Genomic DNA, 12894 nt, shown 5'->3' with positions numbered 1-12894 from the left:
GATTTAACAACCCAATATATCCTTAAACTATAAAAAATTTTAAATTAGAAATTTTTTCACCAAATTGCATATTCAATTAATGCAATAACTCATGCAATATATTGATAGAATTTATAAACTATAATCAAAAGTTATCTAAAATATATATAATCAATACATTAGGATTCATACTCCGAATACAAACATGAATCAACCAAATAATAAAATCAAATATGGAATATAAGATATAAACACGATCCATTTATGACATGATATATATAATTATTATCAATGAATATCAAATCATGATCACTTTTCATAAAAAGTGTGACAAATAATAGATAATGTTTCTTCTAGAACATTAACAAATATATGATTTGAATTGATATTTATTCAATATCTTTTGATATATATCTCACATATATCTTTAATAATTTTTTCTTATGGATATTGACAATTTTAGATCATATATCGATATTTTTTAAGAAATTGTACTAAATTTCTCAATTCATAAGATCCTCAACAACCAAAAGGGCATTATATTCTTCGAGAATATTTCCAAACCTTGGATCTTATATTAATATTCTTCATGAATATTATCAAATCTTACATCTTTTTATCAATATTTCAATATTGATATATTTTGACATGATATCAATTTTTTCAATGATATTTATAGATCGTGGATATCATATCAGATATCAATCATGATTTCTTCACTTTCTCAATATACGAAATCATATATCACATCTTTATCATGAATCTATTCAGATTCTCAATATATTATATTATAACTAGGAATCTCTTTAGATTCTCAATATATTTGATCTTATATTAAATCTTAATCTTGAATATTTCAATATTCAATATATTATATCATGAATTCATGAATATCTTTTGATATATCAAAATTGTAATCAGGAATCTCTCAAAATTCTCAATATATTATATCATGATCATTAATTTCTTCAAATTCTCAATATAAAATCATGTTGTGGTATTTTATAGCCATCAACATATTCATGATATTTCATGGACACCAATATATCAATTGTTTTCATTGTGCTACTTCTAAAACATCGATGAATATATCTTTGTGCTACTTCTAGAGCACCAATGAATATCTCTCATAAATTTGAGTATTGACAACACGTTGTGCTATTCCAATAACATCAATAAAACGAGAATTATTTTCATTTTCAGTTGGTTACAACATCGTGCTGATAACGTGTTATAAATCATAATAGAAATAGAGATGAGTAAAGAGAATTCATGAGAGAAGAGAGAATTCATATGAGTCAATACTCAGGTGCAAATTTCATTGAACTCAATCACCCCTATTTATAGGAAAAGATTACAAGATACAAATCTGTACAAATATTATCTTTACATATTTATCTTAATCACATATCTTTAATAATATAATCATTTATAAATAATAATATATTTATAACAAGGAACAAATTATAAAGTTTGACGAAAGTAGAAAAAATTATAAACAAAATCGCAATTGTACAAGTATGAAGTGCACAAAATAGAGCATGCTTTGAAGATGAAACTCCGAACGTTGAAAACATGGTTCAACGCATTAAGATTGTGGTTTTACGTTGTATGTATGCGAACTATGATGTTGTGCCTTCGTGGCTTTGCTAGCTTGCATTTCGATTTATTGTAATCAAGAATTGAACTCATGGATGCAAGTAAAGTGTGAAATTAAGAAAATTCACGATAGGATCAGCAACACAAGTGAAGAATAAAATTGGAACGAAATTGGGACAAAAGCTATCCGGACAAACATTCGTATATCCATACAAATTTTGTCATGATAAAAATTCATTTGCAAGAGATCCAAAATAGATAAAATCCAGAAATCACTAGCTGCACTCGGATGTGCTGATAGAATTTTCACTGTACACAGGTGAAAACAATTTGTAAGTTGGTTGGCTTCTTGCATTTTGTGGGTTCCCAGTATTAATGCCCGAAATCAAATTCCAACTGTCAGTACACGATTTCCTCTCGTTCACTTATCATTATCGTGTCTTTTTCTGAGAAATCAACGTTATGGCCTTATCCTTCACAAAAACAACCAAAACCCAACTCTTGGTTCACAAAGCACCGCCAATTTCCTCTTGCTTGTGCCAGTTTCTTGACTTTGAAGAACCCATCACCAATCACCATTCTCCAATTTTATCATCTTCCCATCCTCCCAGTTTCCGCTCTTTGTAGTTTGATTGGCAAAATCTTGAATCATGGCAGCTGATTACCCAGCAAGAAGGAATTCAAACACACAGATTCTACAAGAACTCGAGGAACTTAGTGAGACCATGTACCAGTCACACTCTTCAAATATTGCCCGAAGAACTGCCTCTCTTGCTATCCCAAGAACAGCAATTCCCGCCATTGATTCGACCGGGGCTGAGAAAAGCGAGACGAAGATCAACCCGAAACCGAGAACAAGGCGCATGTCCTTGTCTCCGTGGCGGTCCAGGCAGAAGATAGACGAAGAAAGCGAGCAGGCAGAACAAAGCGAAAGGCCAGCTCCGAAAGAAGGCAAGAGCAAGTGGACTGACGACCAACCAGCTGCTACATCGGAAAAGAAAGGGATTTGGAACTGGAAGCCGATGCGGGCACTGTCACACATTGGCATGCAGAAGCTTAGCTGCTTATTCTCTGTGGAAGTAGTTGCTGTTCAGGGCCTTCCAGCTTCCATGAATGGTCTTCGAATGGCAGTTTGTGTCAGAAAGAAGGAAACCAAGGAGGGAGCCGTGCAGACGATGCCATCCAGGGTGGCACAGGGAGTTGCTGATTTTGAAGAGACTCTATTCATGAGGTGTCATGTTTACTTCACCCCTGGTAGCGGAACGCAGATGAAATTCGAGCCACGGCCATTTCTTATCTATGTAGGGGCTGTTGATGCTGACGAGCTTGATTTCGGGAAAAGCACGGTGGATTTGAGTAATATGATTCAAGAATCAGTAGATAAGAGCTTTGAAGGGAATCGGGTTCGGCAATGGGATAGTACTCTAAATCTGTCTGGAAAAGCTAAGGGAGGTGCACTTGTTCTGAAACTGGGATTCCAGATCATGGAGAAAGATGGAGGCCTTGGGATATATAATCAGCCCGAGGGGCAGGGGCAGAAGCCCGGAAAAAGCAGAACATATTCACCCTCTATTGCCCGGAAACAGTCGAAGTCATCATTTAGTATTCCAAGTCCAAGAATGTCGAGTCGAGCTGAAGCATGGACACCGTCACAGACTAGAGAGGCTGCAGATCTACAAGGGATTGATGAACTGAATCTCGATGAACCAGCTCCTCCACCTCCTCCTTTAGTTTCTCTTCCGGTGAAAAAGTCCGAGGTACTAGAGACGAAGATGGATGATAATGATATAATCGACTTTGATGTTGAGGATAAAGGAGTAGAATTTCAAGATAAAGACAGAGATGAAGAAGAGCAGTCTGAAGAAAATTCGGACAAAGTATCATTCTCAAGTGAGGTTGTGAAGGAAGTTGTGCAAGTTCAGGATCAACCTCACATCACAAGGTTCACGGAACTAGATTTGATAGCTCAGCAAATAAAGGCTCTTGAATCTATGATGGAGGGAGAGAAACCAATCAAAACAGATGAAGAAACCATGGCAGAAATGTTAGATGCAGACGAAGATAAAGTAACAAGAGAGTTTCTTCAAATGCTCGAGGATGCAGATGATGATATGAAGGTTGATCATGACGAAGCCCATTTGCTGATGCTCAATAAGTACGAAAATACAGAAGACATGGATTCTGAAGCTTTTCTGCCTGATCTTGGGAAGGGATTGGGATGCGTGGTTCAAACAAGAAATGGAGGCTACTTGGCAGCAATGAATCCATTAGATACAGCAGTGGCAAGAAAAGACGCACCAAAACTCGCAATGCAGATATCAAAGCCACTGGTTCTTCAATCAAACAAGAGTGGATTCGAGTTATTTCAGAAGATGGCAGCAATTGGTCTTGAAGAATTGACCTCTGAGATCTTATCATTGATGCCTTTGGATGAGCTCAAAGGTAAAACAGCAGAGCAGATAGCTTTTGAAGGCATTGCTTCGCAAATTATACAGGGAAGGAACAAAGAAGGTGCCAGTTCAAGTGCTGCTCGAAGCATTGCTGCTCTCAAATCCATCGGAACTGCATTGAATAGCGGCAGAAAAGAAAGATTTTCAACTGGAATATGGACTGTCAGTGAAGAACCATTAACGGTCGATGAGATTTTGGCCTTTTCAATGCAGAAGATTGAGAATATGACAGTAGATGGTCTAAAAATTCAGGCAGATATTGCTGAAGAAGATGCTCCATTTGATGTCTCCCCACTTGATGCAAAAACCACTGCAGCTGATGGAAAAGTGTTCAATCACTTGTTTGATTCTGCAATTCCAATTGAGGACTGGATGAAACAGAAAAATGCAAAAGGTTCTGATGATGATGCAGCGACCATAACTATGTCTGTGGTAGTCCAACTACGGGACCCAATGAGGCAGTATGAGGCAGTAGGAGGTCCTATGATAGCACTGATTCATGCACCATGTATATCCAGCAAACCATCTTACAGTTACGAGGAGAACAAGTACAAAGTGACGAGTTTGCAAGTTGGAGGCATAAAAATGAGAACATCAGGAAACAAAACTATGTGGGATGATGAGAAGCAAAGGCTTACTTCACTGCAGTGGCTTGTAGCATATGGTTTGGGAAAGGCAGGAAAGAGGGCAAAATCATTTGCATCAAAGGGACCAGATCTTCTGTGGAGCATTTCGTCACGCGTGATGGCTGATATGTGGCTCAAACCAATAAGAAACCCTGATGTCAAATTCACCAAGTGATTGTCAAAGTTGTATTGATCCTCAAGTGATTTAACTCATGCATGTACGTAGATTCTTTTCAATGATCATAATATAAACGAGGAGAGATTCTTGTGTGTTTTATCATGTTTGCAACCAAACTTTTCATTAGAAACTTCATTAAATATCATTGTGCAACAGAGTTTTTGGTGGATTGTTCAACTTGGTGGTTTAAATATTATGGTTTTACTTTTAATTGGGAAAGCTAAGTTATATATTGATTTGACTTGTTAAACTCGAAGAATGGACGCTGTGCAACTCCCAGGACCAAGTAGCTTTCAATAAATCATTAAACACATAAAACAATAGGATAACATTGCTACTTATTGTGTCTATGAAGAGCATAACAGTCCACAAATAGATGAATGATTAGTGGCCAAAGGTAAACCTGAACAAGCTAACAATCAAGATTTCAGACACATAGCAGACAAACTAGAAAGGCTAAAAACAGAACCTGTGGTTGGCTCAAGTGACATTCTTAAATCCTTTGCTGTTTACCATCTCTTGATACGCGTAGAAGTTATTATAGCTGGAATAAACAAAATGTTGAGAATGACAGGAAGAATACAAGTTAATATGAAGGTGCAACACTACCATCATGACCTGCTAAGGCTCCATACAAGCACACAAATATTATAGTGAAGTAAATATTGGTGGCCACAGTTCCAGAACTTAATTGCTACTTTTGGTATTATTTCCCCCCCAAATTATATTTTCATCTCATTGCCACACCACCATCATACTTCTCTTCGTTCAACTTTTCATTTCATTCCAAAAAGCTTCACCATTATTTTTATTTATAACTTAGTGCACTATATTTGAATTTTAAGCTATCTCATATACCATTAAAAATGGACATATAAACATAAAAAAAAATCTTTAAAAAAAGCGAAATCAAACACACATCGTGTTTTCCGATACAATGTCTCAAACTACAATTACAAAAATACCAGAAACAGGACCAAACACAGAGAGAGTTTCTCATAAAAATGGAGCCCAAAAATCATTATCAGTTTAAGCAGTATTGAACCACGGAGCATAGTGCTGGAATACAGTGGCAAGGAATAATGTTACAAAAAATACACCATACGTATCAAAAGAATATGAATAAGAGGGAAAAAACAGATGAACAATAAACATACATAAGGAACAGACACAATTGGATAATGAGAATAAAACATTAAACGAAATACATCAACCATATAAAGGCTAAGAAGCCTGACCATTAATGTTTAGCTGCTATTGAGTATGCATTTTCTAAGTAGCACTTTGAGGGCTCACAAATGAATAATCAGAAAATAGAAAGCGACAAGTATCATCTTATTTGCTAAACAAGACAATTCAACGTATTTGTCCAAGACAAATCCCACACGAGCAAAAAACTTTTTAAAAGAAAAACAAGAAAGAAACATCCATTGATGAAAAGGCAAAGACATGTAAAAAACAATTACATACAGAAACCAAAATATTTAGATAAAACAGTGAGCAAAAAACTACTATAAATGTCTATAAAGTCAAGAAAAGACAAAGAATGTTATAAATAGACACAGAAAATTAGAGGGAAAATGAAAATAGTGAAGGGTGAACTGCGGAGAGACTGAGAGTTGTTCTATTATCGAGGGAGATCAAATGAGTATAATTAAGACATGCGTGTCACATCTCTGCATGACAATAATAACAATTTGCTTCTGACTTTCCATTTGTATATAGAATCCAATAATTTTTTTTGCTGGTCTATGCACATCGGGAGTTAATCTAAGGTTAATAGGCTATATGAAGCTTCCTCCAATAAAAAGATATAGAAACGGCTAAGTTGGTCTGACAAGCGTACTACACACCATGACCTACCAGTAATCCCCACAAGAACAAGAACCATCTCTGAAGTGATGAAAGCGATGTGCATCCCTAATGACTAATTCTCTGGATGTGGCTTCAGATATCAATTTCATCAGCAAATGACAGTCCCGACAAATTGGTAGACTCTTCATGATATACACAGTCATCCAAGAGGGCAAAGTCATCAAGCCAAAGGCCACAGCAAGCTTCTCACTATGACAACTTTTTGGCCCAGAAAACCCCAATTTATTGACATATTTCCCAGTATCCTCTATCTTCTCCATTAGCTTATCCAATTTTTCATAAACTTCCTTTCTTTGTAGATGACGAGTATCATCTGCAGTGAACACATGAACCCTGTTGTTGACCTGAATCCAGCTGCAGCCTGGGGTTTTACTTATTTGTTTCTGTCTCATTAATTTTCTCACATCTGAAAGACCTTCTAAATTTCCCAAATCAGAGTACATGTTTGACATAAGTGCATAGCTCCCAGAGTCCACCACTCCCAAATTTATCAAATGAGACATTGCTACTTCTGCCAATTCTGTATTTCCATTAATACGGCATGCACCAAGAAGAGCTCCCCAAACTGATGCATTTGGTTCCAGTGGCATTTCATCTATCAAATTTTCAGCCTTCTCCAGTAAACCTGCCCGACCAAACAGATCTACCATACAGGTGAAATGATCAGATGTTGGGGAGATGCCATGGCTTTCAGTCATCGAAATAAAATAATGTTGACCCTCGGATAAAAGTCCAGAATGGCTACAGCCTGATAGTACTGACAAGTAGCTTATGTGGTCTGGTTTATATCCCAATTGTAACATCGATTCAAAAACTCGATCACTTTTCTACCATAACCACTCTGAGCATATCCAGACATCATGGCATTCCAGGATATGGTATTTTTTGTGACTATTGAATCAAAAACTTTTTGTGCATCTCCTATTCTTCCACACCTTGAATACAGAGTGACAATACTATTCACCAGAGAGTTGCGTGAAGCCGAACCACATTTTTCAGCTGTGGATATAATTTGTTCTCCAAGTTTCATCAAAGCTAAACAAGCACATGCAGTCACTGATGTTAAAAAAGTAATATGATCTGGTTTACTCCCAAGTCTACACATCTGAACGTAGAGTTTGAGTCCGTCTTCCCAAAAACCATTTTGTATATATGTGGCTAACATTGAGTTCCATGTGATTACATTCCGCTCGGGCATTTCGTTGAAGTATTCTCTCGCTTTTTTCACGTTCCCAGCTCTAGAAAGTGCAGTTATTATCGTTGTCCATGATATTACATCTTTTACCGGCATCAAATCAAAGGCACGATCTGCATTTTGACCATTAGCACACTTATCATACATTGTGATGACAGCATTCCTCATACATTGTGATGACAGCATTCCCCACGGGCACAGAGGAATCTACTCCAATCCAAAATGAGTATGCGTGTTGACTGTAGTAGTTCCCCCATGGATTTGTCCTCCAAACGACAACAAACTCCAAGAACAGTAGCAAGAGTATATTCATCTGATGGTACAGGCACTTCCCTCATCCTTTTGAATGCCTCCATGGCTTCCATAGGGGAACCAAATTGAGAAACACCCCAAATGAAAGAAGCCCACGCAACCTGATTCTTCTCTTTCAACGTATTAAAACCCTGCTTTGCATACCCCAGCAAACCACATTTGGCATACAAATTGATCAAAGCACTGCCCATATATTCATCAAGATATGGCGTCATCCTAACGATTCGAGCATGTAGATGAGTACCCCACGACAAATCACCAATGCTTGCACACACACTTATAACAGAAGCATAAGTCACGGATTTTGGGATAAAACCATCTTGAAACATCTCACAAAACATATTGAGTGTCTGATTCACTATCCCATGCTGAGATAGAATCGAAATCATTGTGTTCCAAGAAACAACATCGCGCTCAGGGATTAGATAAAATAAGTTAAGAGCCTTGTCAACTCCATACAATTTGGAATACCCATAAACCATGCTATTCCAGCAAAACAAACTGGGTCTAGCTATCCTTAAGAATGTCAGAAGAATGAAATCTCTTATTTCTTCAACGTATGTACACTGGTTTAAATAATTACAGGGAGAAAGACTAAAAAAGGAAAAAATATAAACTATGGATTCATATCTACAAATTCCATAATCTATAGCAATTTACGATTCACATAATCAATCTAATTATATAGCCGATTTGATTGTGATCTCCAACACTCCCCCTCAAGCTGGTAGACATGGATCTTCCATTCCCAGCTTGGAAATCATGTCTTGAAAGGCTGGATTGTTCAGACCTTTAGTGAGCACATCAGCGAGCTGACCATTGGTAGGGACATACGGTGTACAAATAAGTCCACTATCAATCTTCTCCTTAATAAAGTGTCTATCAACTTCTACATGTTTCGTCCTATCATGCTGCACTGGATTGTGGGCAATATTAATAACAGATTTATTATCGCATAAAAGTTTCATAGGTCCTTCCCACTTGATTTGAAGATCATCAAGAATTATCTTGATCCACAATAACTCACATATCCACAAGGCCATTGCTCGAAATTCTGCTTCAGCACTTGATCGTGCTACCACATTTTGTTTCTTGCTTCTCCATGTCACCAAATTTCCCCCTAGGAAAGTGCAATATCCAGATGTAGATCTCCTGTCCACAGGTGATCCTGCATAATCTGCATTGGTATATGCTTTGATGCTCAATCCAGTATTTCTTTTAAACAAAACACCCTTGCCAGGACTTGTCTTTAGATAATGTAGTATCCGATGGACTGCTTGTAGATGTCCTTCTCTTGGATCATGCATAAATTGACTCACAACACTCACTGGATATGCAATATCCGGTCTCGTATGAGAAAGGTATATAAGCTTCCCTACCAGCTTTTGATACACTTCTCTATCGACCACAGGGCCTTTAGTGAATTCTCCAAACTTCTAATTAACATCGATTGGTGTATGGGCTCGTTTGCAATTCAACAGCCCTGTCTCCTTCAATAAGTCTGTGACATATTTCTGCTGTGAAATGAAGATGCCTCTGCTAGAATGTGCCACTTCAATTCCAAGAAAATATTTCAGCCTCCCAAGCTCCTTCACCTCAAATTCTTTTGTCAGACATTTTCTTAGAATCTGTTTTTCGTTTTCATCATTCCCAGTCATGATTATATCGTCAACATACACTAGGAGGATTGTGACTCCCCCTGAGCTTGAGTGTTTGAAGAAAAGCGTGTGATCTCCTTGACTTTGTTTGTACCCAGATGTAAGCATTACTTGGGTAAATCTTCCAAACCAAGCTCTTGGTGATTGTTTGAGTCCATAGAGAGCCTTTTTAAGTCTGCAAACTTTATTATCCCTTTCACCGCCCTTAAATCCTGGTGGTATCTCCATGTAGATCTCTTCATTCAAGGTGCCGTGTAGGAAAGCGTTCTTCACATCAAATTGATTTAAGTTCCAGTTAAAGTTGGCAGCAAGAGAGAGTAAGATCCTCACTGTATTCATCTTGGCAACTGGGGCAAAAGTCTCATGATAATCCACTCCATACGTCTGTGTATACCCTTTCGCAACAAGTCTGGCTTTGTACCTTTCTAAGGATCCATCAGAGTTGTATTTCAATGTATACACCCATTTGCAGCCCACAATCTTTTTTCCCGGTGGTAGATTAGTGATCTCCCAAGTGTTATTCTTCTCTAGTGCCTACATTTCCTGTTTCATAGCAAGTCTCCAATTCTCATTAGATAAAGCCTCAGACAAAGAATTAGGAATATCAATAGTGTTTAGACTCGTTAAGAAACATCTGTAGGATGAAGAAAAATTTTTAAATGTAACATGATTTGCCATAGGATAAAGAGGCCTTGTGGTACATTCTCTAGTTCCTTTTCGAATGGCAATAGGTAAATCATTTGTTTGGACAGATTGTGAGGCTGGGATTTCAGTTTCAGACCATACCTCAGTGACCGGATGTGGTGAGGCTTCTTGGACTTGTACAGGATCAGCGTCAGGCCTTCTCCTCCTTGAGTATACTTGGTTAAAGCGAGTATGACCAGTTTCATTGGAGGGTGATATGGATCACTCACTGCTGGAGTAGAATTTGGTGCTGAGGTGGTAGAAGGCAGTTCTAACAAGAATGCATCCCTATCTTCATCACTAAAAGATGACAAGTGTTCTTCAGGTGAATGAGGCTGGCTGAAATATGTACTGTGTTCATCAAATGTGACATCAATAGAGACAAAAAATCTTTTTGTAGGTGAATGATAACACTTGTACCCTTTCTTTGTAACACCCGGTATTTTAAATACGTAAATCCGCATGCATAATTAGGATATTTAATTATTTAAATTTTAGATTTATGGGTTAAATAATTATGTGAATTATTTGTGCATGATTTAATTTATATTTTAAGCATTTAACCCATAATTAGTGATTTTTATGATTTTTAGTATTTAATTGTTTTTGATCGCGTAGACGGGACCGTGGACGGACGAGATGACAACTTTCTATCCAAATTATTTTATGAGTCTTTAAAATATTATTTTGAGTTTTATTTCCTCAAAATTTTTAGTATCTAATTTTATATGATTTTAGGAGTCCATTTTTATCCAAATTGAGCCAAAATATTGACTTTTAATTACTTTTAAAATTCCCTTAATTATAAATTTCGGGATTTAAGTTAAATTATCAGATTTTTAAATATTATTTAGAGCTTTTAAGTTATATATTGTATATTTAAAACCCTTGTCAATATCTTAATTATTCTATATCCTAATTAAATCAAAAATCACCTAAAATTTCACCCCAAACCTCACGACCTAAACTTTCAGCCGCCTCCATCAGTTTCCTCACCCCCATCCATCATCTTCTTCCTCGAACCACAGCCAAGGAGGTTCCATAGCCGAATTTCTTCGAAGTTTCAAGGTTGCTCGTCGTCCCGTCGTCCCGGAATCGTTTTACACGTTGCTTTCTCTTCAACTTTGGTGCAAGGCATGATTCTTTCTCTTTATTTTCGTGTCATATCAGTTTTCATGCGTGTGTGGGTGTATGCATCAGTTTTATTCAAGGATTTTCAGAAAATATCGAGATTTGTTGGATGTATGCACTTGTTCATGTATTTGTTGAATCATGCTCACGTTTTTATTGGATGGAACGTTCAAGGTCTGTTGGCTAATGTCTAAGTGATGTCTAAGGGTCCTTCGAATCGAGCTAAGTCAGAGTTTTAAGGTGTAATAGGCTGAAACCATAGCATTTCTTTTCTGGTGCACAACTCGCGCAGGTTTTGGATTTTGAGGAAGAAGACTTCGTTCTCCTTCCTCGGGCCACTATTTTAGGTGAGGCCTGAAGCGTTTGAACCACCTAGATGTTGGTTAGGATTGAGAAGTGGTTTCACGGAAATATATGGCCGGAGTAGGAAGAACGATCGAAAGTCCCAGCGTTGCTCAGGTCTGCGCGCAAGTCTAGGATAGGCTAACTTGCAGAGGTTCGTTCTCCTTCGTTAGGTCATCATTTTGGCTGGTTTTTAGCTTTTTGGAAATTTCTTTGAGTGTACTACGTTCGTGAGTTGGTTTCATGTCCAAAGGTGGCCGGAGCAAAGAGAAAGAAAAGAATTAGTACAGCTGCTCAGCAAGCCGTGAGCAGAAAAATCTGCACAAACATAAGTTATGATTTTTGGGATTATTTCGGGCTGGGCTTGGGCTGGATGGTCCGGGTCGGGTCAGTAGGGTAGTGGGTCGGGTTAAGTTGGTCCGGGTCCGGGTTGGTGGGCCGGGCCCGAGTCTTTTTAATTTTAAAGTATTTTAGGATTTAATTGGTTTTCGGGCCAATTAATTTGAAATAAAATGATTTGGGTTTCATTTAATTTCTTTGGGATAAATTTAATTATTTTTGGGCTTAATTAAATTATTTTAAGTTAATCTCTTAAATTTTTATGGGCCTTGGGGCCCATGGAAGTTGTTATTGGGCCAGATTAAGTTGTTATTGGGCCTAGAATGTTTTAATGGGCTTTAATTATTTAATTGGGCTTAGAATAATTTTTATTGGGCTTAAGTATGTTATTGGGCCAATCCCAGTGTTAATGGGCCAGATTTAAGTAAATGGGCTTGGGTGTTAGGGCCAGCAGTCCAGTACAATCCATGAGAAATTTGCATGTGTCCTGATTATATATTTAATTATTTTTATGCATTGAAGTTAT

General features: G+C 37.3%; 4 protein-coding genes across 4 annotated transcripts; 1 reads left to right on the top strand and 3 right to left on the bottom strand.

Annotated features, from left to right (window-relative positions):
- The first annotated feature begins 2080 nt into the window (after positions 1-2080).
- Positions 2081-4931, top strand: LOC140888062 (protein PLASTID MOVEMENT IMPAIRED 1). The gene has a single exon (XM_073295738.1). It carries the CDS (start codon positions 2229-2231, stop codon positions 4827-4829), a length of 2601 nt encoding a protein of 866 aa, XP_073151839.1. The 5' UTR covers positions 2081-2228; the 3' UTR covers positions 4830-4931.
- A 1760-nt stretch (positions 4932-6691) lies between these two features.
- Positions 6692-7405, bottom strand: LOC140865093 (pentatricopeptide repeat-containing protein At4g02750-like). The gene has a single exon (XM_073269603.1). The coding sequence runs from the start codon at positions 7403-7405 to the stop codon at positions 6692-6694; it is 714 nt and encodes a 237-aa protein (XP_073125704.1).
- A 71-nt stretch (positions 7406-7476) lies between these two features.
- On the bottom strand, positions 7477-8070 carry LOC140865082 (putative pentatricopeptide repeat-containing protein At3g15130). The gene has a single exon (XM_073269591.1). It carries the CDS (start codon positions 8068-8070, stop codon positions 7477-7479), a length of 594 nt encoding a protein of 197 aa, XP_073125692.1.
- Positions 8067-8696, bottom strand: LOC140865072 (pentatricopeptide repeat-containing protein At2g34400-like). Its single transcript, XM_073269583.1, has one exon. The coding sequence runs from the start codon at positions 8694-8696 to the stop codon at positions 8067-8069; it is 630 nt and encodes a 209-aa protein (XP_073125684.1).
- Between the last annotated feature and the right edge of the window lie 4198 nt (positions 8697-12894).

Source organism: Henckelia pumila, chromosome 1 (assembly GCF_033568475.1).
Source record: "Henckelia pumila isolate YLH828 chromosome 1, ASM3356847v2, whole genome shotgun sequence".
In the NCBI taxonomy this organism is placed as follows: Eukaryota; Viridiplantae; Streptophyta; class Magnoliopsida; order Lamiales; family Gesneriaceae; genus Henckelia; species Henckelia pumila.
This window is presented reverse-complemented; position numbering and strand designations above follow the sequence as displayed.